The 27,820-nt window shown below is 54.5% G+C and overlaps 15 protein-coding genes across 15 annotated transcripts; 6 read left to right on the top strand and 9 right to left on the bottom strand.

Moving 5' to 3' along the window:
• Nucleotides 1-259: 259 nt before the first annotated feature.
• Nucleotides 260-1,640, bottom strand: PG997_007521 (uncharacterized protein; the record flags this gene model as incomplete). Its single annotated transcript, XM_066811836.1, has 2 exons — nt 260-579; nt 770-1,640. 2 exons carry the CDS (start codon nt 1,638-1,640, stop codon nt 260-262), a joined length of 1,191 nt encoding a protein of 396 aa, XP_066667178.1.
• Nucleotides 1,641-2,314: 674 nt separating this feature from the next.
• On the top strand, nt 2,315-3,220 carry PG997_007520 (uncharacterized protein; the record flags this gene model as incomplete). The annotated part of the gene is made up of 1 exon (XM_066811835.1): nt 2,315-3,220. One exon carries the CDS (start codon nt 2,315-2,317, stop codon nt 3,218-3,220), a length of 906 nt encoding a protein of 301 aa, XP_066667177.1.
• An 88-nt stretch (nt 3,221-3,308) lies between these two features.
• Nucleotides 3,309-4,957, bottom strand: PG997_007519 (uncharacterized protein; the record flags this gene model as incomplete). Its single annotated transcript, XM_066811834.1, has 7 exons — nt 3,309-3,379; nt 3,596-3,928; nt 3,986-4,067; nt 4,122-4,165; nt 4,256-4,336; nt 4,590-4,838; nt 4,900-4,957. 7 exons carry the CDS (start codon nt 4,955-4,957, stop codon nt 3,309-3,311), a joined length of 918 nt encoding a protein of 305 aa, XP_066667176.1.
• Nucleotides 4,958-5,816: 859 nt separating this feature from the next.
• Nucleotides 5,817-8,701, bottom strand: PG997_007518 (uncharacterized protein; the record flags this gene model as incomplete). The annotated part of the gene is made up of 3 exons (XM_066811833.1): nt 5,817-6,558; nt 6,647-7,803; nt 8,114-8,701. 3 exons carry the CDS (start codon nt 8,699-8,701, stop codon nt 5,817-5,819), a joined length of 2,487 nt encoding a protein of 828 aa, XP_066667175.1.
• A 196-nt stretch (nt 8,702-8,897) lies between these two features.
• PG997_007517 (uncharacterized protein) lies at nt 8,898-9,389 on the bottom strand (the record flags this gene model as incomplete). Its single annotated transcript, XM_066811832.1, has 1 exon — nt 8,898-9,389. The coding sequence occupies one exon, from the start codon at nt 9,387-9,389 to the stop codon at nt 8,898-8,900; it is 492 nt and encodes a 163-aa protein (XP_066667174.1).
• Nucleotides 9,390-10,329: 940 nt separating this feature from the next.
• PG997_007516 (Cyclin-dependent kinase-like 4) lies at nt 10,330-11,838 on the top strand (the record flags this gene model as incomplete). Its single annotated transcript, XM_066811831.1, has 1 exon — nt 10,330-11,838. The coding sequence occupies one exon, from the start codon at nt 10,330-10,332 to the stop codon at nt 11,836-11,838; it is 1,509 nt and encodes a 502-aa protein (XP_066667173.1).
• Nucleotides 11,839-13,555: 1,717 nt separating this feature from the next.
• Nucleotides 13,556-13,833, top strand: PG997_007515 (uncharacterized protein; the record flags this gene model as incomplete). Its single annotated transcript, XM_066811830.1, is given in 2 exon segments — nt 13,556-13,807; nt 13,819-13,833. The coding sequence occupies 2 exon segments, from the start codon at nt 13,556-13,558 to the stop codon at nt 13,831-13,833; spliced, it is 267 nt and encodes an 88-aa protein (XP_066667172.1).
• A 2,518-nt stretch (nt 13,834-16,351) lies between these two features.
• Nucleotides 16,352-17,364, top strand: PG997_007514 (uncharacterized protein; the record flags this gene model as incomplete). Its single annotated transcript, XM_066811829.1, has 2 exons — nt 16,352-16,703; nt 16,775-17,364. The coding sequence occupies 2 exons, from the start codon at nt 16,352-16,354 to the stop codon at nt 17,362-17,364; spliced, it is 942 nt and encodes a 313-aa protein (XP_066667171.1).
• Nucleotides 17,365-17,603: 239 nt separating this feature from the next.
• Nucleotides 17,604-19,000, bottom strand: PG997_007513 (uncharacterized protein; the record flags this gene model as incomplete). The annotated part of the gene is made up of 4 exons (XM_066811828.1): nt 17,604-18,179; nt 18,267-18,491; nt 18,576-18,735; nt 18,867-19,000. 4 exons carry the CDS (start codon nt 18,998-19,000, stop codon nt 17,604-17,606), a joined length of 1,095 nt encoding a protein of 364 aa, XP_066667170.1.
• Nucleotides 19,001-20,103: 1,103 nt separating this feature from the next.
• On the top strand, nt 20,104-20,457 carry PG997_007512 (uncharacterized protein; the record flags this gene model as incomplete). Its single annotated transcript, XM_066811827.1, has 1 exon — nt 20,104-20,457. The coding sequence occupies one exon, from the start codon at nt 20,104-20,106 to the stop codon at nt 20,455-20,457; it is 354 nt and encodes a 117-aa protein (XP_066667169.1).
• Nucleotides 20,458-20,788: 331 nt separating this feature from the next.
• Nucleotides 20,789-22,433, bottom strand: PG997_007511 (uncharacterized protein; the record flags this gene model as incomplete). Its single annotated transcript, XM_066811826.1, has 2 exons — nt 20,789-22,266; nt 22,382-22,433. 2 exons carry the CDS (start codon nt 22,431-22,433, stop codon nt 20,789-20,791), a joined length of 1,530 nt encoding a protein of 509 aa, XP_066667168.1.
• A 663-nt stretch (nt 22,434-23,096) lies between these two features.
• Nucleotides 23,097-24,068, bottom strand: PG997_007510 (uncharacterized protein; the record flags this gene model as incomplete). The annotated part of the gene is made up of 1 exon (XM_066811825.1): nt 23,097-24,068. The coding sequence occupies one exon, from the start codon at nt 24,066-24,068 to the stop codon at nt 23,097-23,099; it is 972 nt and encodes a 323-aa protein (XP_066667167.1).
• A 534-nt stretch (nt 24,069-24,602) lies between these two features.
• PG997_007509 (uncharacterized protein) lies at nt 24,603-24,908 on the bottom strand (the record flags this gene model as incomplete). The annotated part of the gene is made up of 1 exon (XM_066811824.1): nt 24,603-24,908. One exon carries the CDS (start codon nt 24,906-24,908, stop codon nt 24,603-24,605), a length of 306 nt encoding a protein of 101 aa, XP_066667166.1.
• Nucleotides 24,909-25,164: 256 nt separating this feature from the next.
• On the top strand, nt 25,165-25,480 carry PG997_007508 (uncharacterized protein; the record flags this gene model as incomplete). The annotated part of the gene is made up of 2 exons (XM_066811823.1): nt 25,165-25,178; nt 25,324-25,480. The coding sequence occupies 2 exons, from the start codon at nt 25,165-25,167 to the stop codon at nt 25,478-25,480; spliced, it is 171 nt and encodes a 56-aa protein (XP_066667165.1).
• Nucleotides 25,481-25,944: 464 nt separating this feature from the next.
• Nucleotides 25,945-27,672, bottom strand: PG997_007507 (FMN-linked oxidoreductase; the record flags this gene model as incomplete). Its single annotated transcript, XM_066811822.1, has 1 exon — nt 25,945-27,672. The coding sequence occupies one exon, from the start codon at nt 27,670-27,672 to the stop codon at nt 25,945-25,947; it is 1,728 nt and encodes a 575-aa protein (XP_066667164.1).
• Nucleotides 27,673-27,820: the final 148 nt, after the last annotated feature.

Genomic DNA, 27,820 nt, shown 5'->3' with positions numbered 1-27,820 from the left:
GTTCTCGTCGGAAACAGAGCTCATGGAGCCATGGCTTTTGTTTGTGCCGAATGCTTGTCCAGTAGTGGATATGGGGACAATGCGGTCGCCTTCTCTTCTGTCCTTATCAATCTTCGCGCTTTCTGCAACATATTCGCTCTGGTTAGGTAATGGGCATCGTTTACGTTAAGTTCACGGTGTTCCGAACCCGGCTCGCTCGGATTACATGCAACAACGTTGGATAGCCATTGATCAACCAGTGTAATGCTGCGTTGGATCCTCACTGGGACAATCGAGTCCTCATCGGGGGCCCAGGGAAAAGATAGCAAAGAGAAGTCATGGATGTGCTCGGCGATATGATCGACGATGGCCTGCTCTCTTCAACATGGAAATCGGCGGATTGGGGCCAGTTGCAGATCGGACACGTGCCAACCTCAGCTGGCGTGCACTTCCTCGCGGTCTTCCTTAGTAAAGGCATATGGCGGCTCGATATGGCCTTGCCGTGGTCGTCCAAAGTATGGGACACCAGAGCCTCCTCGGCCTCAAACCTGGGGTTGTGGATACAGGCATAGCAGATCCAATACTCCTTGGTAGGGTGGTCTTCCATCAAGTGTTAGCCCCACGCTTGTTTCGTTTTGAATAGTCGTTGCGGACTCGGGCAATTCGGCAGAAAACATGTATAGGGGCAAAGGTCCTTGGAGAGATGATTCCTTCGCACAAAAAGCAAGTAAGCTAGTGTATTAAAACATCACGTGCAGTTCCAATGTATTCACTGTAGTAAATCACTTACCTCCATCTGCGTGTCTCTCGCAACGTGGCGGGAAGTACCTGACCGCAGTAGGGACATCTGAAAGCAAGATCGTCATCTCTCCCGACCGGGGGTATGGGTAGTGCAGCTTCACAGAGCTTTGCGAGATCCGGGTACTGTCAGCTATGGAACGTGAGCCATTGCTTTTTCCCAGATAGGCCAGTTGGGAAATTCCGGAATCTGTGCTCCCGGACTTGATCGATAAAGCAACGCCACGAATTATCACTGGCTTTGGGGCAGGGGCTGGAGCGGTCGATACCTCTGAGACCATTGGTACCCCGACCAGATCCATTGCGTGTAGTGCTGGTCCCAGACCAGTACCAGGAGTCCGATCGGCATCTAGAAGCTGATTAAGGGCCCGAGGTCCAGCATCTGGCTTTTCAGCGTGCTTTTGCGTATATATCAACATATTCCGCCTTCTTAGGTTTGCATGAATCAGACGTCGCTGGACCTCGCCAAGCTGCGATGGATCGAGAGCCTCCGGGGTATATGTGTAGTGAACTGAGTGCGGCCTTTGGCTAAGGAGTAGCGTCTCCAAATAGCTTTGAAGTTCGAAGTGTTCGTCAGGTTCAAATATGCTGTCAGCTTCCTGGAGTCGCGAACCATTATCGGTGTTACAGATACTGACACCAGTTCTCACGAGCCGCCCTAGCTTGAGATCCACGGTCTTCGTGACTTCGTTCAAACTGGCAACTGTGGAGTCCTCGTCGACGTCCATGTTAGAGCCGCTTGTTAAACTCGAATCTGAGTCGTCCGAGAATGGTGATGGTAATCTTTGTCTCAACTTTGGTTGTGACGGGGCTTCGTAACTGCGACCCCTTTCCTCTAGCGGGGTTTCCGGAGGCGTTGTCATGGCTGTTCTGTGTGAGCGACGAAAGTACGTGATAGCTTCTGGCAATGCAGAGATTTAAGGACGCACCAAGGGCTTTACATTGTTGTACTGTAAAGAGTAGAACCATCAGAATGTGGTACACGGTATCTCGAACATCTTCATTGGGCAGCCATTGTGCATCTAAAGACGCATGGTGGCGTGCAGAAGCCCCAACCCCAGACGCCCAAAGTTCGAAATCTGCCAGACGGTTCTCAGCCCATTCGTTAACCATCAAGCGCCCCGTGCGACGGCACTCTTGAAACGCCAATCGGCATGCTTCGGTCGCATTGAAGATGGCCAGACTGGCATTCATATCTAGCAATGTACCGAATGGCGCGACCTGGAGTCTGAAGTCGGAATGAGACTTGGTATATTTCCATACGACAATGATGTAAAGAATACCGCCGGCTCCGATGATCAATATATGAGTCGTGTCTGGTGCCAACAACACAGTGTCATTTTTTCATGTGCTTTTGGGGTGTTTCAACTGAGCTATACCGTTTAGGGATGAATCGGGTGCTGTTATATGCAGGGGGCTAACCTTTCCAGTGAGGGGTTCGAGACCTGGCGGGGGTCTTGTCTTGTGTGGCCTTTCGCCTTCTGCTCCCGTCATTTAGGCCACCATTCCATTTCACGGGAATTATCTCCCAGTCCCCATGGCGCTGCGACCAACGTACTTTCTGGCTCCGAACTTCACGTTTCGACCAGAGACCGGGCCGATCCGTTTGGGTTCCATAATTGTCGACCCGTTGTGCCCGCACCGGCCTCTGTCTCGGATCGATGGTCCGGCGCTAGAGGCGCGCTACCCCAAAATCGAGCATGTTGTCGAGGTCGGACGGACCTGGAACCGCAACGCCAATCGCGACGTCGCCCTAGCGGTCTGGGCACAGTTCCTTCAGTCTTTCAGCCCGCGTCTTTCTGGCGAAAGATCGACCAGCTTCGCCGACGAATACACATTCGAATCGTTGACCAAGACCTCCTTTGTCGAGGACCCGAGCGACAGCGAGATCTTAGAGCGAATTTCCGATCCCAAGATACAGGCAGTCATGAGGGGCGACTTTTTCGCTTTCGGCGGCCGTCCAGTCTATATGATCACCGGGTTGAAGATCGCGCACAACCTCGTTGCCAGTAAAGGTTCGGCCAAATCATACACGGTATCTTTGGAAGGCCTCGCAACAGCCCCCGCCCCTGTACCTGTAGGCACAGTCGACGCGGGGGTGAGCATAAGTCGCGGAGAATATGACAAAAGGCACGATAGCTGGAAAAGCAACAACGACATTGTTTTCGCGTATCAGTTGCTGAAAATCAAGTGGAAGGGGCTGAAGCAAAACCGTCTGCACGTTGAGGAGTTCGTGCACAAGCACCAGTTGCTCAGCAATGACGATGACGATACTCATGACCAAGACCGTCACGTCCAGCGCTGCGATGATGCCACTGAGAATGATACAGTTGTTGAGTCTAACACAGCCCACGATTTGGAAGCTATTAATACAGATGGGGCTTTGGTTACTGTTGTGACAGGCAACGATATCGCCATCTCCGTCGTTCAAGAAACAGACTAATTGAAAGCTGGTCATATGATTGACACTGTCCTAGAACGAAAACAAGTAAACTGGCATCCAGTCAGCAATATCCCCATACTTGTCTTGTCTACATTGCTGCAGAAACCCACTCTCCTGTCCGCCAACCGGTAGACATCAGTGCATCAAGTCCCAGGAGACCTGAGTAATGTCTGTGGCATATCCTAATCGAGTTCTGACAAGAAAAGGTAGACACAGCGAGTCAAGTAGATACGTTTCCGCTAGAACCAAGCAATGTATCTTCGAATATTGTCCATATTGAGTCGGGGGATAACTCTTTCAAGCACCACGGCTTGATATAGAGAAACTCCTTATGAATGCAAGGGGTGGAAATGCTCTCCAACATAGAAAGCATACCTTTCCGTGTGTAGATTTCTTTCCTGACATCGTTGTATGATCGTCGATTGGATTGTTGGTTCACGTAAGCAAGCAGCATGCCCGCGATACCAACGCCGATAGCGTTGGCGATCGATGTTCCACTCTTGACTGACGTTCTCTGGGTGATAAAGTGACTGGGTGGTGCAGATGGCACTTCCACCCCCAAGGTCGCAAGGGCAGTGCTTTCGTCAGGATCGAGAGGAGGGTTGAAATCAGCTATGTAACCTTTGCTTGTCGTGGCTCGGATCGAGATGACGGATTTATGTCGCGCAGGAAAAAGTTGCGTTGTGTTGGCTCCCGAGTTTGCAGCGGCTGCAAAGAATGTCACTGGCCCATTGCGGTCCTTCATTGCCGTTTAAATAGCCTGACCAATGGGTGGCTGATCCTCCATATATCCAAATGATATACTGATCAAGTCTGCTTTGCATTCTCGCTGAGCCCAGTCAATTGCCTTTTGTCCGTTAGCAGCCATGGTCCTTATTAGCAATGATCCCATCTGACATACCTCAGCGACTCTTTCCGCATTCTCAAGGTCTGTTGGGGTCTTTACTACCCTTGCCACATAGATATCAGAATCTGGCGCGACTCGCATGATCAAACCAAGCATATGCGTCCCATGCCCATGCTAATCCGACGGACATGGCTCTTGATCCACCCAGTCTTTCCAAGCAATGATTCTTCTCTCACGTCGAAGGAAGAATGGGGTATCGGGGTCATAGCCTGTGTCCAAGATAGCTATTCTAACCCTTTTGACAGTTGGAGTGTTGGCTTTTCTCATCTCTTGGGTAAGTGAGTCAACTTGTATTAACCACTTGTTTGCTTGCTTGCTCTCCTTTGACTGAATGTTCAGGATGTCGTTCACCTCCGATATCCGGTCGCTACGCTTGAGAGCCTGGAACAGATGAAGTGGATCGATGGGAATAGCCTTCTCCCCATAACTTGTCCAGATGACGACTTCTTCCAGTCGGCATACCCTCCGTGAAGTCAAGCGAGTCATCCATGTGAGGTGTCAGCTTTTCGACATGGGCAATGAGATCCTTGAGCGGCTCCTGGTCGCCAGAGCTGATGGCGAGAAGGCCATTCTCGATACTAGTTTCAGCTTTCTTGTACCGGTCCGTGCCATGGGCGGCTTGCGTGAGACTGATGAATTGAAGGCACATGGGCTTCTTCCAATTCGGCTCCCTGCTAAAGGGGCATCCTTGATCTGACCCCTGAATACTTCCTATATTAATACCAGGCCCTATTAACAGCGATAAATTCCACACGGTATGCATATGACCTACCCCACAAACGAAGAAGCACGTATCCTTCAACAACTTCGGGAGCGTTCGATGCAACCATTGATTTCGACGATGTTCGCTGACACATGTGTATAGACAGATGACATAAATCTGTGACCCGAGCGCGCCTATAAATGGCCGCTTCTCTTTCACACTAAGGCGCGTGGCGATCAGCGAAAACTCCTGCAGAGCTTTAGCTGCGAAAACGAGAACGTCTTCATCGTCACGCTCGGAGGCTTCGGACATTGGAAAAGAAACGTATAGTAAAGCTCCTCGGAAACCAGAATTATCTCGGCAGGAACCTGAGTTGTGCTAATGAAGTTTGAGAAGAGCACATGCTACCCAACAAACTGCCCGATGTTGGAAGAGGTATGAGGTAGCCGACCTCAGTGCGGGGGATATTACAGAGGGAAACTCTGTCACCTGCGTCACCTGCCAGACAGCTGCATTGGTCAGACTTCACGTTGTATCATGGCTTGTTAATAGTGGGGATTGTCATGCAAATATGTGCCCCTTTACTCAACGGACAAGTCAAACTTTCGTTGGGACTCCTACAGTGCACTCCTCTGAACTATATATTTCCAATTGGCACCCTCAATTCTAATACTTTCCTCTATTGCTCATGTTCCTAATCCAGAGTTCTTGTGCTTGTTTTCATATTGGATCTGTCCCACATTCTGGATCACGGCGGCTGCTCATCATTATGGTCAGGGGCTACACGTGCAAACTGATAATTCTATAATGCTTACCTCGGATAGAGGTAGAAAGAGAAAAAAGAAAAGAAATGGACACGAAATCATTTGCTACAGAAAAACCTTTCGCAGGATATAATACAAGACCAAGAAGCATACTTGTTGTGAGATGACTGAAACATGTATGTACCATTGTAACATCCATCTGACTTGCATAAGATAAACCATCTAGAGAATATTAACCCAGCGCTTCTCGTATCCTAAATGACACTCTCGTAATGTTGCTATTCCAACTCTTCCAAATGTTCCGTTATTTACACCCTCAAGAGGGTAGACAACTAGAACATAGTGTTTTGCCTCGTCCTCAAACGTGCCAGCCTTATCCCGACCTACAACCATACAGTGCAACCCTTCTAGGCCATCCGACTCCTCGGTATCGAATTTAACGCGCATGTGATCTCCTTTCAAGGTCAGCAGCTTCCGCACGGAGCCATGCAACACTACCTCATCTCGCGGCTTGGTCTTGTCCCAGGGACCGACGCCAACACGCCTCGACTTTCCCAGCCACTTGAGCGGGTTCTCGAAGCCGTCGTCAAGGGACCATTCGACCTTTTCGAATTCAAGAGGCAGATACTTAATGGGGCCGAGCTTGGACAGCCATGACCAGGTTGGCACATAATGGGCCGGCGGCCAAGCTATGCGGGTCATGGGCTCAACCGAAGCCCGGCGCCACAGCAATCCTCGCGCAAAATATACCGAGAACATGCCGTATGCGGCCTTCGTGCGGAATGCGCGGGCCAGACGCTCTTGGAGTCCGAGTATGGCGATCGCGCGATCCGTGGGCATGGTAATAAATTGCAGCCCCGAGTACCGCTCGTACAAGTCCTGAACGAGTACCTGCCTGCCATCACGATAGTACTCCATCGCAAAATTGGGAAAGTTCGCATCGCCAATGAATCGCGATTTGGTACTGCATAACACGGATCAATAAGTATCGGAACGGAGGCACTCCTCTCTGAACCATGAGTAGGAACGAGCAGGGGAGGAGGGATGCTTACTTCTGGAGTTTGCTCAATGTTTCACAGTACACTGCTGAGCCGCACTCCCAGTATACCTGCGTCGAGGTGAAGAAGATTGACCGACGCGAAAGTGCCCGCTCCTGTAGCACCCATCCCCGGAGGCTCAGGGGTGCTCGCTCGACATCCCTGTTGAAATCCTCGATTGCTAGACACGCGTACAGTGTGCCCTCATTGGGCAGTTGCAACTGTACGCAACGGCGTGCTGGACGGTCTCCAAGAAATCCCTCGATGGATGAACGGGAAGCGCTGGCAGCGATGGTACAGTAGGCATTGCTGAACACTTGCTCCATTCTTGCTGACTCCCAGTACCAATCTGCTTCTTCATCCTGAATAATGCATAGCGAGTCGATCCAGAGGTACATGATCCCAAGGCCTCGCGTGACCATCACGGCGTCTCTGAAGTTCTGAGGGAGTTGCCCCAGTGCAATTTGCTGCTTGAGGGACTCAACGTTGGCCTTGGTGGCAGAGAATTTCTGAATATCCTGGAGCTTGCCCCAGCAATGACTGAGAGCAACGTATCGTCCGGGGTTTATGGACGCTGACTCCACTAGCTTCAAGGAGTCCACATCCAAGAGGCGAGTGGGCATGCTTGACGAAGTGTCTGTGTGGCGGCGGCACATGACATGTGTCGAATCGCATGCTTGTGTCCATTGTCGCAGCAACGTGAACTGTTCCGCACTGCCTGCGCGGAGGAGCTGTGGCAAGCCTAGACGCGCTTGCTGGGTTAGAGCCGAGCCTGGGTGAGCAAGGTCAGTACAAGCCGTTGGATATCTTCGTGTGGGTATGTCACCTGGCTCCGAGTACAGTGATAGTAGAACAGGACCGTTCTCAATGCGGATGAGACCATCATCCTGCTGAAAGATGACCCATCTAGGCATTCTGGCCCCGGTCTCAAGTACCGCATGCCATAGCATGCTGCACAGGTCGCAAAATTCTGATTTAGACTGGACTGCGTACAGGTCACAGTTTCGCTCAAAGAGCCTGCTCGGTTTTATGGCATGGCAGCTCGAGCACAACAAAGGGGTGTTTCCAGGCTCTACTGGTTTCACTCGATCCCAGCCGACTTTGCTCAGGAAATCAGAGGCGAGCTTGTTGTCCGGGCTGGATTTCCATGAATCATTAAGCGATTTAGATTGCTAAGTAACATCAGTTGGCTCTGCCATCCAATATGCCTCAGTGATTCACTTACGAGCTGTTCACGTCAGTGCTCAGTCAGAAAGTCACTGGCTAAAGGTAGATCACTTACCAACTAAAAGAGATATTAGTCAAGGAAGTGGAATCAATAGTTGTATCGGCCACGCTTGCTACTCACGTTCTAGCCAATTTGACTTCTGGTCAGTATCACATCCTCAAGGGTGATATTAAAGAGGCCTAACCGACATACTTTCGTCCCGTTCGTCAGTTATGCATTAACCTTGTGAAAGTCGAATATCGGTTGAAACTTACTTGGTTATTCTCTGATGCCATAGACGCACCTGATCCGGAGTCGAACTTGACCTTCGGGACGATCAACGTCATCGGGCTGTCATCCTCGGGTTTGCGTTTGTCGAGCTGTGGCCTCAGATGACTTCCGCCTTGTCCCGGAGCTGCCAGCATGCCCTCATTTGTTTGAGGGATATGTGGCGGTCGATACGCGCTTCCGAGCTCGTTCTCGGGGTACTTAAACTGAGTGGGCACAGGGTACGATTGTGGGCTCTCGTAGCACTTGGTTCGGATCGTCTCGAGTCCCTGGCTAAGATCCCTTGCCCTTATGCGGCGGTCCTTCAGAACCAGGAGGCTGTCTCGGACAAGCAGCAAAATTTCTTTGTGGGCAGTGTTTTCCTCGAGTCTCTGCTCGGTCATCTGCATGTAGGATCCCACGTACGGATGAACCGTATATTGCGGCTGCCCCGGTGCCATTGTCTGAGCCCAAAAAAACTCGGTGTGGTTCTTGAATGTTCTCAGCGCATCATACCCTGAGGTGGCCCAGACTAGGTATTCCAGAAGGATGCACCCAATCGACCAGATATCGTATGCACGCCCTCGCGACTCCATGGTTTCCCTGTGCCTGCCCATCTCTGGGGGTTTATACCGGGACGTTCCAGTACCTACCCCGGATGCGTTCCTCATGTTGGTATGAGCTTCTTCGTGGAAAGCAGCAAGAAGGAAGCCGAATGAAGGCCAAAACCCCTTACCGCACCACTTCAATGCTCTTTGTCAAACTTTTCCCATCAAGACCTGTCTTGCCAGTTTAATCTCCTGCAATCTTTCCATACTTGACATGTTCATATCGATTGGTGGTGGGGTGCCGTCGATCTGCAAAAGTATTGGTGAGCACATGTTCGGGTTGGGGTTGACTAGGATTGGGGGCCGACTGGCCTAGACTGACCTCAGACGGTTTGATGTAGATGATGTACACGTTGCGACGGAGCGCGAACATAAACCTTGCCTTCCCGTACAGGAAAAGGAGCAGGTTGGATAGATCCAAAGGATTGATGAAGTCGGGATGCTCGGTATAGACATCAAAATCGAACACGGGGTCGTGCCTCACGAATTTCAAGCTGCCCTGGCACATACTTTCCGCGATATGGGATCGAGCGATCTTGACTTGCCTGGGGAATATCGAATGTTTTCCCTGTATGTATCTGAGCCTGAGGAGAAGCATGGGCGGGTATGCAAGGTCAAGGAGGACGGAAGCATTTTGAATGCGTGTGATGACGCGAGTCCTACTCTGACGCACCATGTTGGTCGAGGCGCAGTCCGAATTCCAGGCCTCGATTCTTTGTCATGTAGGCAAACTGACCCCGCTCACGCCACCAACACATGAGTGCCGCAGGACCGGGGTCCCGGGCGATAGGCAACAAGGGGCTGCAACATCCCTGTTTTCTTTGTCTCTATTCAGCCTTGCCAATAAAATTGTAAATGTGACCTTCCCAGCTGTCCCGTTGCAAGGCAACAAGGCAGCGCTTACGGAGAGGGGTATTATGCACGAGCACTCACCCGGTGATTGAAATGAACCCTTGTCTGCGTACACAATTGGTCACTGATACGAGAACGCGGGAGTGCTGGAATGTGATACGGATGGCATGGTTTTTAATGCCCCCTACACATCGTTGGAGAACGGGCTAAAGTGTGGCCGGTGTTATGCAATGGGTTGTTGGCCATTCTGCTTCTCTGCGGTTTGTGTTGCCGTTGCGACTACAAGCGTAGTATGTTGGCTGGCACCACACAAGATACTCTAAAGTCACTCAAACATCTCAAGGAAAGTGATTTCTACGGGCAAACAAAATTGTTTCTTGGATACTTCCTCCGTTGATAGCGCTGACCAAGTCCAATCTGCAAACAAAAGAAAAGGGGTGAAACAACGGAAAGAAACAACACCCCAGTCAAGCGTCCAGTAAAAGGCATGGATGATCAGCTCCAGCAAACAGACTCTGGGCCGAACCAACTACTGTCCCCCCTCACTCGTCATTGAGGATCCCAGCGGCATAAGACGAATTGATAACGAGTTAGATTACAAAGCCACGCTATGTACACCTTCCAATGCCCGAAGCAGCGACGCAGGGTCCTCCATACATACGGTGACCGACTTAGGCTTCGATGCCGCACCGCAACCATTATCGATACTCCATTGCGAATGCAAAACCACCATAGGAGACAGATCAGACATGTTTGAGTATACCATGGGCGCCGGTGAGCTCAATCGCCACTTCAGCTCACCACTACATCCAAGCGCCAACGTCGTTGACCTAATCCGAGCCGGAGTCAAAGAGAGACTCCTGCGAAGTAAATGGGACAACCATAGCTTGTATCTGCCAATTGATGCTTTTGAGTCGCTTTTCTGTATGGAAACTATCAAATCACCGATGATGGAGAGAGATCCAACTACAAAACCAAGCGAACTCCGGTACACAGTCGAGGATATATATCAAGTCGATCCAGATGGAGTTGTTTCTAGCCGCCGCAGGATACTGGGAATCGTGACGATGATGAAGCAACTGCATTACATTGAAAAGTTCATCGAGAAGGGCATCTGGGACGATAGTCTCCCTGTCACTCTTCTTCCTGAAGACGCTACTGACTGGGACTTGAACGATATCATACTGTTCAACAACTATCAGCAATACTTCTTTGTCCCATTTTTCGATTTTGAAAGCAACACCTTATTGTCGTACAACTTTCGCGATGACACCGCAATGCCCTGGCAGGAGTGCGAGAACCACAAGTCTGGTGGCGGTGGCACGATACACCGAATCAGAGTCCATCCAAGCCACCATAACTATCAGCCACGTCCAAGGTCAATGGATGGCCTTAGTGGAGGGCTTGACGTCAATACGCCTTCACTGTTCTCGACCGCCAGGGAAGGTCCCCAGGTTGCGGGTGAAGTTCAATACTTTGCTGTGAAAGAGATCCACTCCGGTGATCGAGAAACATACAAAAAGGAGTTGTCCGCACTGGAGAAGACTTTCGGGAAGATGCGGGACGAAGATCACCTCATCAAGCTTCTCCTTACTTTCCAAAAAGGAGGAAGGTTCTACCTGGTTTTCGAATGGGCCGATGGAAATCTTGCAGACTTTTGGGAAGTCGAGGAGTTGAACAAATGGGTCAACATGGATCGGTGGGTCTATGAGCAGTGTTTGGGGATAGCAAAAGCACTCAAGAGAATCCATGGGCTGTCAACATGGCAGAAACTGAGAAGGGAGACCATTTCCGAGCTAGATACCGACGATGGGCGCGACTACGGCCGCCACGGCGACATCAAGGCTCAGAATATCCTGTGGTTCAAGACGTATGGGGACAAACGCAACCACATGGTCATATCCAATCTTGGCCTCACCAGGTACCACTCACGCGAGACGCGGTCTCAAGTCCGATATGCTGATATAGATGGACTCACAAGGCAACACTGCCCTCCAGAGCTAGACCTCGGCCGAAACATATCTCAACGATACGATATATGGTCACTTGGGTGTCTCTATCTAGAATTCTGCACTTGGTACCTGCAAGGGACCCAAGGTTTGTCCGACTTTGAGAGAAGACTTGAGTCAGAGACGTGGACCGTTCCGATTACCAATTTTCAGAGTCAGACTTACTTTGATATTAGTGAAGGACCGGGTGGATATCGGGAGGCGGCGGTCAAACCTGTTGTTACCGAGGTACGAAAGGCCATCCGAGCGGCTACTTTCCCCTGAGAATCTATATAGGATGGACAACTCAACTATTTCGCAGTGGATCGACCAGCTTTGTGCTCTTCCACATTGCACATCATTCGCAGGACAGCTGCTGAACTTGGTAAAATGTCACATGCTCAAGACGGAGCCTAAACAGCGGTTCCGGATTGATCAGGTATGTGCAGAGCTGTTGATGATGAAAAGCTCGTTGCTCGTGGCAGGCACAGGCGACAATAGCGGCATAGGATTCCAGGCAAGTGAATTGTGGAACCGACGAGTATGTCATCTGCCCCCTTCCTATCTGCAAGGTTGTGGAATGAGCATGGTCGATCTAACATCATGACTAAGCGTGAACTGGAGTCATCGAGAGCTACCAGCGATTTGGTACAGCATGCACGCGGGGCATGGACAGATGACGGAGTGCCATTTACCCACTCCACGTCCTTACTCTCCGGATCCCATCAGAGACCTGCACAAGAGACGTTGGACGCGATAGCTCGAGTCGATAACACAATCAGCCCGCTCGAACCCCCTCCCTCCAACTCTCCATTAGAGCTCATGCGAATAGATGCTGATGATGAGGCACCACACCTACCATCAACGGAAAGCATCCAGCACACACAATCTCGCCGTCCAGGTCGAAGATATCGGTTCAAAAGACGGAGGACACACAGATCAGCGGCATATTTTAGGTCTAGAACGTGGCTAAGCGGACACGGTGTGAGATATAGGGTGGGACGGTCAAGCATTTCGTGAGACCAGAAGGCTAACGAGCCGGAAGCGAGCAAACTGCCATATCACCAGGTAGAGCACAAACGGGCTAATACCATTTGCTAATCTTCAGTTCGCACCGTATCTCCCCAAGAGTTAGGAGGAGCACTTAATGATATACTAAACACGCCACAAACTTATATCCGTCTGTTGAGTATTGTCTTCCTCCCAGAGGAAGGCAGACCGGCCTGTCCTGTATACTTTCTGTTGCTCCTTAGAAGGGAGTCAATCATCTTGCGGCGATGGATATGGGACCGCCAAACTTCCCCAGCCCGAAAATCATAATTATTTGCTGCCCGACCACTCGTTCGGATCTCCCAAGGAGATTGAAAGATTTTACTCTGGTTATTTTCAGAAGAGCCAAGTGGGATCAGCTCATAGCCGGCCCAGACTACCAACATTCACGGCTGAGCCGAGCATCAGCCGCGCCCCCAAACATGTATTGACCAACATGAGTATATGAAACAGAATACCCGAGAAAGCATGTCTTACACGGATTATCTAAGTAGATATATAATCGGGACAAGCCATTAGGGAGATGAGAGAAAGCATAGGTACAGAGCAATCCAGGGGCAAAACACTGGAACCCATCCAGCAGAGCAAAGCTTTTGTGCGCTAACGGCTGGCGAACTTTTCCAGCATACCCGGCGCGGGTCGAGTGGGGATGGGACGCCGTTGAGCCGTTCTCCATACTTGGCCTCCGGAGAGCATCCCCGGGAGGATGGAGACACTTCACATCTAGCTAGTCCGGGCTCTTTTCAATATCCCTTCTGATCATACAACTTGGGCGAAAAGAGAAACAATCAGGTGCCCAAGAGTGTACGCGATGCGAAGACGACTTATTATGTGCCATCTCTTGCAACTTAAGCATTCGTACATGGCACAGAAACTTGTATTTCCATATTCCATTGAGGCCACAGCTTGATGCTTATTAGTTACGACGCAACAAGGCGACCCAAGTAAAGATATGGCTGAACACAAGATAGGAAAAGAAAGCGAGTCCAAGAATCATTCGAAAAGACAGACTAGTTTGGTCTTGCCTGATTTTGGACTCACCAGATATTACTCACGCCTTATAAGGTCCCAATTCCGCTACAGTATTATGGATGGTGCCACGAGACAACATGCCCCGCAGGAGATGGATGTTGGTCCATGCATGTTTCAAAGGTACGACATCTGGTTCATCCCTAGGATGCGTATTCCAGGAGTTCTGTTTATGGTACGTCGCAGAATGCGATGGCTTAGCCGACTTCAAGAAACGGATCTGGGTAGGGACATCGTAGCCGTCAACCGCCGAGTATCAAGGGCACTCATATCCCCTTGATGGCGACAGCGCTTCCCCCACTATATCGTGTTGTCATGTACGGATTAGGGAGTATTTAGTGATTAGGGGGACATAACATCATATCAAGAACCTAGGTACAGAGAGAATATTGGTAAAGTCTGAGTGTTTCCATCATCCAAGTTGCACGCCACTTGCAAGGCAGATGCTGAGCCGAATTGGACAGCACATGCCCAAGACCAACCCCGAGCAACGGCTTCCGATTGATAATTTCGCTGTGTATCGAGCTATTCATGATAAAAAGATCTTTTCCCAACGACAGAAGCTTCGGGGCAGTTGGAGGTGGACTTTCACCAAGAGGCAACAGCGCACAAACCAGTATATGGCTTCGTTTCTCACCCTCATTCCAGTTGTTATCATCCTCAACAACTACCTAGTAGACAGACCTACCATACCAGTACGAGATGGACGCGTCAAACCCCCGCCAGCGACCTTGTCCAGCATGCTTGGGGTGCATCAATGAGCGTGGGCCGCCATTTAACCCTTCCGTAACTCTACAATCTGTGGACACTGTAGGTCTCCGCAGGAAAAACTCGCTTACTCCTCCAAACTCTTCTCTCTGGGGACCGCCTTCCGAGATCATGGGGATCGAGCTGGTCGCAGCCGAACCCCAGATGCCACCATTACAGGATTCCCGTGGTGCATTCGCAGGCGTTGGCGACAGCGCTTCCGGTAGATAGGAAACCAGCGTTTGGCGGTCCCGCCCTTGCTGGAGGAGGGAGCAGTAGACGTCCACGCCGAGGAAGAAGGCAACGCAGAGGAAGCAGAAGCGAGGAGGACGTTGCTTCGGAAGGTTGAACATTGACAGGACACTTGTTAGTCTGAGACCAGATTATCCAATCCGTATTATATATAAAGATTATCTCTAGGCTTCCGTCCAAAAAACGCGATCTGATGAAGACACTTTCAACTTCGTTTGGGTCATCAGATTTATTTTCCTGTTCCCAACCCACAAAGTGGAACAAAATTTGCGTATGGCATGAACCCTGACTCTGATCCATGTCCATATTGCCACGATCCCTGTCGCTCGCAAAGCCACTGATGAATCATGGCAACGGCGTCCAAACTAGTTTTGTTCAAGTGCGATCAAACGTCAAGGCTCCTGAGTCTAGATTGGCATAAGGCTATCGGGAAGCGTGCGATTGAGTTCGTCTGGATTTCGGGCGCATACCGCGGTGAGAGGGAACCTTAAGCGAAGAGGCGAAATCTTAAGTTTCGGCTGTCGTCCCCGGCCCAGCTGAATTGAAACGGCTCCGCACCGAGCGGACAGGGGGCGCCAACATGTCGCTATCATGCCTGCAGGTGGAGCCGCTGAAGCTGGTCTGCATACAACGCTATCCCGGAAACGAGGCACAGCGCCGACGCAGCGATGCCAGTCTGGTTCGATGAGTGGCGTAGGCGGACCGGCATGGCAAACTTAGATCCCACATGGCCGCTGCTAATTTTTAGCGATTTGCTTATATAACCAGGGCCACGCATGGTATACGGAGCCGTTTCATTGGTTGCGGGGGTCCAGCACTGCCAGAGGAGTGCCTCATAGCCGTGTTCATGACGCGCTAGAGACTTCATCTCCGCTCTCAAAGTGTGAGGGAATGGGTTTTCGCCATTGTCCATCTCAAAGTCGAAGAGAGAAGGAGCATGTTCGTGAGTCGAGATGGGTGACCAAATTTGGACTCGGAGTATTACTAAGATATAACAGAGCAAACAGTTGAGCCGGACACTTTTTGACCCAGGCTCCTCGATTAAGTATCGTTTTCTCCATCCAAAAGCGTACGCAAGGGGTCCAAGCGACCTGGAAAAGGGGGAAGTTGGAGAACAGCAAGCACCCCGGTTCGAATCGGCCGAGATACGACGTGGGAAAACACACTTGCGACCGCTCCAATCCCGCAGCAAAAAATCATGCGGAATTCAGCAGGCGATCTACTAATCTACACCTGCAGTCCGACATGTAATAATATGCAGGACACACTCCGCCGCCCGCCTGCCTCTTCTAAGCAAAAACCAATATACACCACCACACTCTATCTTGGCGAATAGTAGGGTGAGGCTCAACTCACCTTAATTATCTACTCAGGTCCTGATCCTGGCATCCTGGCATCTCGACGAACCACCAGCTGAGCGATATGGCCGCCCCGGGGCCGCCTGCTCTCGACGTGATCAGCGACGAAGCGGTCCGACTCGCGCAGTGCTTCTATGGAGTGACGATACCCCTAGTGGCGATGGCCACGGCGACATTTGGTTATCGCATGCTGAAAAGCACCCGAAGCAGGAGCGTTTGGTCAGATACCTGCATCGCACTGGGCTATGTAAGTCGTTCGCCCGTCCTCGTCAACTACCATTGTAAGCATGTAGCTTACCCAAGATTCGCGCCCTTTCCGACAGGCACTCGCCATCACGGACTGGGGTCTTTTCATGCCGCAAATGTTCCTGACCCCGGGCACGAAGCCGGCCGCGGCCGTCCTCGAGGGCGCCAAGGGCTCGTTCCTCGCGATCCCCGTCTGGGGCATGGCCATGGCCTTCATCAAGGCCTCGATCGGCCTGACGCTCCTCCACATCCAGCAGTCCTTCTGGTTCCGGGCGCTCGTCTGGGCCAACATCGCCCTCGCCGGCGGCTACGGCTTCGGCAACATGTGGTTCATCCTCTTCTCCTGCCGCCCGCTCGAGGCCGCCTGGGGCGACTTCGCCGACCCGACGGAAGCCAACTGTCTCCCGCCGTCGTCGCTCAAGGCGGCGGCGCTGACGGGCGCCATTATCAGCATATCGACCGACATAAGTACGTCCGCACGCTTCTCGAGGTTCCTTTCTTGCCAATTCACGGCATCCCGGGGCTAACTTGAAATGCAGTGCTGTCCCTCGCTCCCATCACCTTCCTGTGGAGCCTCAAACGACCCTTCCGCGAACGCGTCGTCATCGGGATCCTCATGTCGCTCGGCGTCCTCGCCGGCGTCTCCTCGCTCGTCAAGATCCTCATGATCGGGCAGTTCGGCGGGCCGGGCGTCGACGCGCCGGCTCTCAACATCACCATCAGCACCTGGACGGTGCTGGAGCAGCTCCTGGGCGTCATCGCGGCGTGCACGCCCTTCTGCAAGCCCATCTTCGAGCAGTGCCTGCGCGCCGTGGGCGTGTCGCTGACCAAGACGAGCCGCAGCGGCCTCGGGCCGACCGGCGGGGGCACGCCCGTGCGGGCCAACTACCAGCGCGCGACCGAGCACGACACGTTCCGGTCGCGGATCACGGCGGAGCGCCGGTCCAAGTACGACTCGGACGAGGACCCGCTCAATATCGAGATGGAGGCGGGCCTGCGGTCGGGCGCGTCGGACGGGCTGGGCAAGGACGCGAATGGGCGCATCTTTAAGCGGACCGAGGTCAGTGTCGAGACGGAGGAGTTGCGGGCGGATAATGCGGCGGATGGGTGGAAGAAGTACACGCCTTAAGGAAAAAATACTGATAGCGTAGGTAATTAGCGATTAATGATTCGATGTTTGTGTTTGACAAGGTTCAAGTCCTTTGCTTCTTAAGTCCGGTTGACATTTTATCCACAGATCATTGGGAACGAAAGCGTTTGGTATGACGGGATTACTCAAGTTCCAGACTTTTGATTACTTGGCAAGGCGCTATCCAACCTATTGCAGATTACCCATCACCTCTTCAATGCTTATGTGTCCTCAATCAATTAATACAGCGACTCATACGTATAACACAAAGGCCCCTTTTGGATATGCATCAAGTCCGCCACCTTGACCTCGACCCGGCTCTCCCCCAACCCGACCCAGACCGGCGTCTCGAGCGTCGCGTTCCCGCCCAGCTTATTGGCATAATCAAACATGACGAGCGGTCCCGACATGTCCTTCTCGTGCGCGGCGAGGTCCCGCATCTGCCACGACCACCACGCCCGGTCCACGTTGGAGTGGTGCAGGAAGAAGATCGGGTCCCCGGGGCTCGCGTACGTATCCGTCATGGTGCCGTAGAGTCCGCCGACGCCCCAGTGGCCGGCCGGGTGGTACGACTGGGAGTCGGTGACGAACTCGAAGTTGCCGTACGTGTCGATGGCCATGGCGGCCTGGATCTGCGCGGGCGAGGCCCGCTCCCGCAGCGAGTCGTACGAGAAGTCCCGGCGCAGGCACCGCAGGGCGGCCTTGGGCTCCGTGTTGTTCTGCGGGCCGAAGTAGGTGCCCAGGCCCGCGAAGGGGCCGTCGACGACGCAGCCGCCACCGCTGCGGTCGGGGATGTCGTTGGGAGGGCCTACGGTCTATTGGTGGCCATGGGTGTTAGCTGAAGGGGACATTTGCTCATTCGCAAGCGTAGTGGTTGAGCCAGAGGTACCAGAAGGACTTACAAAGCCGGGAAGTTCGGGGTGGCTCAGGTTGCCAGGGATGTAGGCACCGTTGCCACCAAAGCCGAGAGTTGTATCGAAGATGGGCGAGTTCAGGAAGGCCTCCTTGCTGCCCGTGTCCAACGTCCAGTCCCAGAAGGGTTGACCGAGGGCGTGGTCCCACCCACAATCCCAAAGAGCTTTCTCATACTCCGCGAGGAGCAGGCGGTGGTAGGGATAGAAGATGCCCTTCGAAACAGAATGTCAGCGGGCCGTCTTTCATACGATGTCGATTGGTTCGTCTTTCTCATGAGGACAGGGAATGGCGCTCACCACAAAGTGCACGAAGTCGGTCTGCTTGACGTGAGTGGCCAGAAAGTCCTCGAAACGGTTCCTGACGATGGACAAGGTAGCAGTGGCGGTGCCAGGCTCCTTCATCATGCATTGCACTGCACCGATGTACTGCTGGCGCTGGCCATCCGACAGGTGACGCCTGTAACCATTATGTTTGCGTCAGCCAATCCGAAGCTTGTGTGTGCGTTTCTGCGAGTGTGTGTGCTCGGACTTTCGATCATGCAGGTGGATGCGAAGATATACAGATCGGGATTAAGCGGGCCAACCTACCATTCTTTGCGCACATAAGGCCGGGCGCACGTCTCGCCGCGAGCCGACACAGTCGGGGAAGGTGCAGCCGTTACAGGCAGAGCAGCAGTTGCCACGAGCGCCCCGAGGGCGGTCGTCCACGAAGAGAGTCCCATTTTCAGAAGCAGAAGAAGACAAAAGGACATCGGGCTGGATTTGGTATAGAGCAGCAGGTGGCGAAAACGGTCCCGGATCAACCCATCTTATACTGCACCAAATAACCCTCGAATCCGGCTTACTACAGAACCTCTAGCCCGGTTCCGAGGTAATTCTTGCGAGCTGGGATAAGAGATGAAGATGTCTCTCGAACACGATCGATAATGGCCTGCTTTTCGCGAACCCAATCTCCTACCCTGACCCAGACGGACGGGATTGAGATCTGTTTTCGGTGCTTGATCATTATCGAAAAGAGGGTTCGCGGCCCTGAACCCAGCAGCGTGGCCCGTCGGGATTGGCTCGGGGGCCCTGGATCCGGGGTCCTCGGCGGAGGCGGCAGGGGTCTACTGCATCTGCAATCGAGCGGCACAGGGAGACCGGGACCCTGGTCCTCGCCTGACTCAGCACCCCGGCGGATCTCGGTGTTGCCAATTCTAGAACGGCCTTTTATATTTCCCGTTGCTTCCTGGCCAGGTTGAAGAGTCGATGGACTTTCTTCTTTCCGGCTCTCGCTTTTCGTTACGGCCGAGTCCCACCCTTGCTGCCCTTGGGCCCCGTCCAGGGCCGCCTTAATTAACATCCCCCTCACGTCGAGAGTGTTGGTTGCGTCCCAGGTCGGGTCTTCCTCTGGCGCGAGTTACGCGAGCTTGTCCAGTTTCAATTTACCCGCGGAGCCGAGGCTGGGGTTCGTCACGCGGATGTAGCCGCCGTCTGGACAGCTCTGGTACGGGAAGCTGCACTCCAAGTGGATATGTTTGATGAAGCACCAGAGCGCCGGTCTTTCGGGCTGGCTAGCGTACACCGGAACGTACCACTAGGCATCGTACGCGCTGGCTTCGCTACCGGAGGTGCGGCAGCCGGCGATGATGAGGAGTTGCTGCGCTGCACTCACCACCACAATTCCAGTGACCAAAGGATCGGAAAGGCGGCGATGGCTACGGGATGGGCCCAGGGTGGGTTATCGTGGTGGTCACCGCAGCTTAACGTCTAGCTGCAGCGGATCCAGGCGAGAAAGCCCACGGCCCAACACGAGGAGATCCGACGGGGCGCCATAGCGGACCGAATGCCCACGCCGAACCGCTCGGTGACGCTCGGGGAGATGAAACTGCCCGACCCGTCCCGCATCCAGGAAGTAGGTCTAGTCCGGGACCTCGAGCAGCGCGCATACCTGCGCGAGGACGTCCGGGGAGCCGGAGTTGTGTTAGCCCAGCCAAAGATCTTTCGGATTCTAGCTGGGCAAAACGTGTCGCGCCGCCATGGCGTCTGCGTCGTGGAGTCTGGTCAGATGCGACCAGGCGGAGGTCTCGGCCGAGTGAAGATACTCCGGGCGCGCGGCAGTGTAAGGCGGGTTGGTTCGGCTGAAATGCCGCTGCTGCGGAGATCCTTAGTTGTACAGTCCGAGGTCGAGTTTTTTTAGGGAGAAAGAGATTGGCGATGAGGCAAACTAGGAATCGGGGTTATTAAGGCGTGGTGTTAGGGGCAACACCCCTTCCGAGGGATCGGCGGCAGCGATCCCCTCACCACAGGGGTGCTCGGGATGTAACGCCGGTCAGAATGTCGGGAGAGGGGGTTTCTCCCAGTCCGAGTCTATTCGAAAGGGGCGAGTGGAAGATAATAGATGATCACAAATTACATTGAGGTCTACAGCCCAAGAACTCCGTAGCGCCCAGACCTATTACATGCGTAACCCCAAATGTCTCGACACAATCAATCATAGCACACATAAAGCCCCTTGTTCTTCCTCCGACTCAGGGGAAAAAGTAATCCGTCACATTCTCCCTGCTGACGACCAATAACTTGGTGAACTGATCACCCCTAACACGCATATCAGACGCGTACTCGCGACGAGCTGCATCCCCATCGACGCCGACAGTCTTGCTGCTGCGTGGATTAATATACCTGTCGAACCAGCCCACCGTGTTCTTCTCCTTCTGTTCCTCGAGGTTCTCGGTAGCACCAACGCCGCCGCGTGCGTACGCGATCAGCGTCGGCAAGGGCGACGTGCTGACACCAATCCAGTACCGGGCGCGCACGAGCACCTCGTACTCGACGACGTCCCTCTGGTCGGAGCCGAGGGCCTCGATCTGCGCGAGGAGCGTCCCGTTCCCCGGATGGCGTTGATGATTCAACTTACTGTCGCTAATGCCCGGAGGTGGTCCCAGCAGCGCCCGCCAGTCGTAGACTGTGTAGTTGAGGGTCTCCAGCATCTCGCGGAACTTCTGGATAGCGGCTCGATCGCTACAGCTCACGTAAACGGTCCTTATCTTGCTGTCGTCGTCGAGTGTAGCATCGTTATCATACCGCTTTTTCAGATCATCAGGGCTGGGGCCAGCGGCCGGAGTAGAGGAGGTGCCAGAAGGAGACGCGATCCCCTTGATAGCTTTCACGAATTCTCTCAACTGTGCTTCGACGCCGGCAGATCCCGTCTTGGGCAAGTCTCCCTCGCCGCGCAGATGTACGCCGATGAAGCGGCCATCCACCCCTCCCGCAGCCTCCGCTATTTGGTCGAAGACGGCACGGCCCAGCGCAATGAGGGACGAGTTGTGCTTCATGGAGTGGAATAGCTCGCGCCGCAGCGTCGCCATCTCGCCGCTCTGCGCATAGTCCCACGCCAGATGCGGATCGCCGTACCGTACGATGACGGGTTCGGCGTCGAGGCTGGCTTTGCGGAGGAAGCCTTGCACAAGTTTTCCGAACGAGAGAGTCGATGACGAGGAAGAAGACGAGGTAGCAGTGTTGTGATGTGGGCCATCGTATCGTCGGGTCGGCAAGTTCACAGTCTTGACATGCTGCTGCCCTCTTTCCGTTCCAACCGCACCGCTCGTACTGTCGTCGCCGTCGCTACGGCACGCAGCCGTTGTCCGGATCTTGAGCCCGGGACACCAGTTCCCAAGAGTCCGCCGCATCCCCGCGATATCCCACAAGCTGCCGGGACACACGGAGCCGGAGCGGAGGTCAGGAGTCAAGCCGTCCTCCGCCCTAGACACGACCGGTGGTATGACGAGCCCCCCGCCGGCGCCCGCGTCGATCGCCAGGCGCAAGCAGGTCTGGACGCGGTTGCGAGCCTCGGCGAGGCCGCCGCACAGCGAGAGCTGGTCCGGGCCGCAGCTGCTGTGGCAGTGAAGCGTCAGATTCGGGTTCCACGGCGTGCCCCGGCACAAGTCTGCCAGATGGGGAATCTGAGGTCCTGCTGCTCGTGACTTGATGACGATATTGAAGCTGCGGTCTGGAGTGGAGAAGAAGATTGCATGTCTTGATCAGGAGAGACACCGTTGCTGCTACTGCCCTTACTCCGCAAGACTTCCGAACCTAATTGGGATGGCGAACCCGACTCTTCGTACCAGCCGCTTGAAGATGAAATCGGTTCATCAGCGCCCGGAGATGTCTTCCCATGAAAATCATATGCCATATGAGCCAAGGTCAACCGTTGGGGGTAGACAGGATATATACCAAACTGCCCAGGAGCAAGAGCCCGCAGCCAATCCGTACATAATTCCGTGACATCGTCACGACATTTGATCTAATATGATAACCGTGGGTTCCAATTGGGCAGAAAAGATCCTGGAGAATCCGGTCATGAGAAACCGAAAGGAACGAAACCACAAGGACGAAACGGCAGGGATAAGCCCAGGAAGGCAATTTGTAACTGTCGATGAGACAAAGTGGGTAGCATTCACATGAGACAGATTTCCTGGGCAGATTGCCGTATAACGGTAGTCGTCCCTTGAAGGAGGACTTTGGAATGTCGATCCCTTAAAGCGCGATAACTGGCCACGGACTTACCCACGCTCGGACGGCAAGGTCAAGAAACGTGAACATGTGCTCGGTAGTACCCGTGGGAGGGAATGCTGAATGCTTGCGATTGAATTAAAGATACACCGCCGATTGCCCAATTTATCGCCCAAGTGGAATGGCCCCTGAACAATTGAGTTGGCGATTAGACAGGACTAGGACGTTCGCACGGCCCACATACCAGAAATGGTGTGCTTGAACTGGATCCGGCCACCAAGCGCACCGCCGATGATCTTGGCCGAGAAGCCCCTGGTTCCTCTCCCGCTAATCGCTCTCGTCGTCGTCGTCGTTGAGGAACTGGAACTGGGCCTGCTTATTGCCTCCAGCGCCCGAACCGGCAGCAGCAGCACCACCACTCGACTGGGCGCCATCATTACTGGTATCGCCCCGGGCTTCCCTCTCGGCAGCTTCCTTCTCGCGGGCCTTCTCACGCTCGGCTCTAGCGAGTTCCATCTGTTCCCTAATGCGGCGCTCCTTCTCTTCCCGCTCCAGACGTTCCTGCTCCTCGCGTGCTCGCTCCTCCTCTTCCTTGCGCTTCTTCTCTGCCTCCTCTTCATCCGGATCGTAGCCTTCGGGATTGATGCCCCGGCTGGACAGGAAATCCAGCTGGGCCAGTGCACCGTTCCGGATGTGCGCCTCGCTGGGCCACGGCACAAACATGGCGTTGGCCAGTGGGTTTAGGCTGTCTTGTATGTGATCGGGCAGGGCGGTAGTGTTCTGCTGCCCAGACAGCTGGTCCAGCGCGCCATTGGCAGCCGAAGCCACGCCGTTCGGGGTGCCGCCGGGCGTAGCGGCAGCGGACTCGACGGCACTCTCTGGCTGGGTCGGAGGCGCGCTGCCGTTGGGCGGGGCGTTGGCGACGCCCGAGGGCGGGACGGTGGTCTTGGCGATGTGGCGGCCGTAGTTGAGGAGTTCGGTGTAGTTGATCGGGTAGGTGCCCTTGTCCGGGAACATGGTGGTCGAGGTGCCCGTCAGCTCCTTGCGGGCCTGCGCGAGCTGCACCAGCGTGTCCTTGATCTGGCCGTCGAGGCCGGCCGAGACGGCGCGCAGCTGCTGGATCCGGGCGTGGTTGCGCTGGTGGGTTTGGAGCTCTTCGAGGCCCTGCGCGAGGTCGGCGGAGGCGGCGTTCAGTTCGGTGGCCGCGTGGGTAGAGGGCGTGTACTTGGCGATGGAGTCGACCAGGTTCGCGAGGGCCTTTTCCATGCGCTCGAAGCGCACGTCGATGACTTTGTCCATGATGAAGTGAAGCAGGCGGGGAAACAAAAACGTGATGGGGTATTATGTATGTGAATAATTAAGAAATAACTAGAAGTTCGTGCTGCCTTGACAGCCTTGACGATCTTAAAAGATCTGTCGCTTCTTACTAGCTGCAAGTGGGATGTATTATTGATAGAAAGCAAAAGCAGGTACAGTAGCAGCAGCAGCAGCATCTTTCTCCACACCAGCTCTGGAATGGAATTTGGGGGAAGAGGGTGTGGCTCAAGCTCAAAACGGACGTGGTGGCTGACCGTCCATCCAAGCTTTTCCCCCAAAATAGCTGTGGCTTGCGTGCGCCCTCTGTCCGCCGGCTTCTTCCGGCCCTCTCAGAATTCAGGAATTGAAGATTGAATGTCGCGCAGCAGAGTTGCCGACCGGAAACCTCGACGCAAATCCCAACGCCAACGAACAATTCGCCAATTGCACCACCCCCAATTGCCCGCCATCCAGCAAATCCGCAGCCATGCCTTTCGAGAAGACGGTACGTCACACCCCGCCCCCTCGGGATTTCAATCACAACAGCACGTAGTTGTCGCTGTCGCTGTCGCTGCCGTCTTCAGCCTCGTCATCGGCGTCGCTGCCGAACGAGTCGTGGTTATCGTCGTCTTCGCTGTCGCCGTCCACTTCCTCTTCCTCCTCCACCCAGCCGCCGGGCATCGGCGCAGTAGTAGACGAAGAAGCTGCTAACACTCTCCTCCTCCGTTGTAGCAAGAGCTCATCCGCGGCCGCGGCCCTCAGAACAGCGCCTACCCGTCCTACAAAAGCCCATACGGACCTAAGTGAGTGCATAAAGAAGTCCTCGAGCGGATCGGGATACATCTTGTCTTCGGTTGTCAGAGGAGGGCGATTTCGTAAAGGAGAAACAGGGTCGGAGTCGTATTCTTTGCTGGCAGGAGCTTTCGTGGGCGAATTATTCTGGGGAAGCAAACCTGCGGATCGAAATACTGTCTCGACTCTTTATACCGCCGCTCGGAGATGGCAAAAACAAATACGATTTCTGCGATAGCTGGCTGACCAAGGTTTGCGATCAAACAGGTACCACTACCAGCCTAACGTTGCCGGATGGACTCCTAAGATGTTCACCCAGCTGTGAGTATACACCACTCCCAGTCCTACCCAGCCTCAGGCAGTCAACCAGCCCCTGAGGAGGACGCATTGGATCGAATCAGTCAAGGCCGGTGGAGGACCAGAGAAGCGAAACGAAGACGAAATGCTGACCCTGATTGATTCACAGGGGCATGAAGGCCGGCGCCTTCGGCGGCGTCGCCCTCTTCGCCGTCATCTTCTACGCCTCCGGCATCCCCCGCGTGCAGAACGACGTCCTGATGAAGATCCCCGGCCTCCGCAGCTACTACGTCAAGGACATCCCCGCCTCCGACAACCCCTTCTAGGCGCGAACATTTGGATATGAGTGCTTGATCGATTCTTCGGCGTGGTATTGGTAGAGAAGAAGAAGAAGCAGTTTAGAGGGCAGCGCGAAGGAATTAGACAACTGCATCACCCAAGCATGGCCAGCCGACTCTTGTACAAAATGACACAATAGACTTCTGCTTTCTCACCACACACATGAGACTAATCAGGGAGGATGCCCATGGATTTGATTTGCTGAAATTGCTGGCCCTCTCTGACCAATCCTGCATTGTACTCTATGCTATCCTGCTCTATGGGCACGCAAACCAGTTTCGCGTTGATGTACATGTGACCGCTGCTGAAACCCTCATCAGAACCTGGTATCGCTATTATACACCATGAATTCGTTCATTTCTTCTTCAATGTACTCATCTCTGCTGTCCCTTTCTCATGTTACTTTTATGTTTTTGTCTAACCGCAAAACGAAATACTTCAAACACACTCTCTAAGCCTTCTTCTCACCACCCTGCATAACCTGCTTCATCTCCCCCTTCATGCGCGTAACCGTACCAGCGCCCCCGTACACCAGCCCTGTGTAAACCATAGCCAAGCTCGCCCCCGCATTCAGAATCTGCAGCGCCTGCTCGCCCGTCGAGATGCCGCCCGTCGCGAAGATGACCTTCTGGCTGCGCGAGGAGCCGTCGACCGTCTCGCGACCTGGCTTCGCGCCCTTGGACAAAGGCGTCGTCGTGTCGTCCTCGACCATGCCCGTCGGCGTCCCCTCGAGGCCGGCCAGGCTGGCGCCGACGGCCTCGTCGACGATATCCTTCTTCTCGTCGTGGACGGCGCGCTTGCCGTCGGAGCTCGGCGGCGTCAGGGCCAGGCTCCGGCCGTCCAGCATCTTGCGGTACCGGTTCACCAGGTCCAGCGTGCGGCTGAACATCATGGGGCCCGAGTAGCCGCCCGTCTCGCCGAGGGTCGCGGCCTCCTTAGCGGTCACGGCCACGCCGGGCGGGACGACGCCGACGCGGCGCTTGGTGGTGTTGCCGACGATCACGCCGTCGACGCCGCTGCGCCAGACTGCCTGCACAATTCCTTCCATTTGGGCCTCCTCGTCCTCGTCGGGCGAGACCTTGACCATGACCTTGGGCTTGGTCTTGCGGTCGGTCCGGTGGGCTTCGTCCACCACGGCGCTCAGGATCTCGGTCAAGGGTTCCACGGCTTGAAGGTCCCGCAGACCGGGGGTATTGGGAGACGATACGTTGACCACGAGGATGTCGGCATAAGGCGCCAAGCGTGAGACGCAGTAGGTGTAGTCCCTGCTCACGGCACCGACGTCCTGCTCCGGGGTGTCCTTGTTCTTGGCGATCTGCACCGCCAGAAGTCTTCCCTGTGCCAAACTTCCGGGCGGGACAGCGCCCTCACCGTTCAAGACCTCAGCTTCCGTCAGTCCATTGGCGCGGGCGTACAGGCGGACACGGTTGCGGAGGCGCATAGCCATATCGTCGGCACCGTGCGAGTTGAGCCCGTAGCGGTTGATCAGGCCGTCAATGCCGGGGACGCGGAACATGCGCGGCCTGGGGTTGCCCGGCTGGGCGAGCGGGGTGCAGCCGCCGACCTCCACCACGCCGGCGCCCAGGGCAAAGAGCGGGTCGATGATGTCGGCGTGCTTATCGAGGCCCGCCGAAATGCCGATCGGGTTCGCGAGGGGGTGGCCGAAGACGGACAGGCCCAGGCCGGCGTCCGCGTTGGCGCCCGAGCGCTCGCGGACGTGCAGGTTGACCGGGTACAGCGCCTTCATCGCCTGCACGCCGATGTCGTGGGCGTCCTCGGCGTCGGGCCAGACGGTGCGGATCAGGCGCGGCACGAGCCATTGGTGGACCGAGGCGCGGGTATCGGTGGCGTAGAAGTAGGCGAGGTAGCCGGACGTGGCCAGGATCGTGGAGTAGAGCAGGATCTTGGCTCGGGAGGCCGTGTACGAGGCCGTTCGGGGCGCAGAGTACGAGGACGATGTCGAGGAGGAGGAAGTTGTCGACGGAGAAGGCGTCGGAGCAGGTGACGGGGCCGACGCAGCAGCAGGAGGAGTGGTAGTGGCCGTAGTGGTGGTCGAGTTATACCGTTTGACGGGCAGGGACCGTGAGAGGCGTGGGCATTGCTGTCTCGTCAAGCTCTGAGCTAGGATTGCCGCGGAAGAGCGCGCGGCACGCTGTGTGAGTCGAACTGAGGACGCCATTGTGGCGATTGCATGCTTGGGTAGCACAGCACGCAAAGGAGAGAAGTAGGAGGGTCCTTTATCAGTCACGAAGAAAAAAAGAGTTGATCGGAGGAGAATCGGTCGAATTGAGGCTTTGGGGTATGATGTCGTACGTCTCTCAGCTCAG

The sequence above is a fragment of the Apiospora hydei genome, assembly GCF_038363865.1.
Source record: "Apiospora hydei strain CBS 114990 chromosome Unknown utg000006l_segment0_segment0, whole genome shotgun sequence".
Lineage (NCBI taxonomy): Eukaryota > Fungi > Ascomycota > Sordariomycetes > Amphisphaeriales > Apiosporaceae > Apiospora > Apiospora hydei.
The sequence above is the reverse complement of the archived record's forward strand: the minus strand, read 5'-3'. Positions and strand labels throughout refer to the sequence as shown.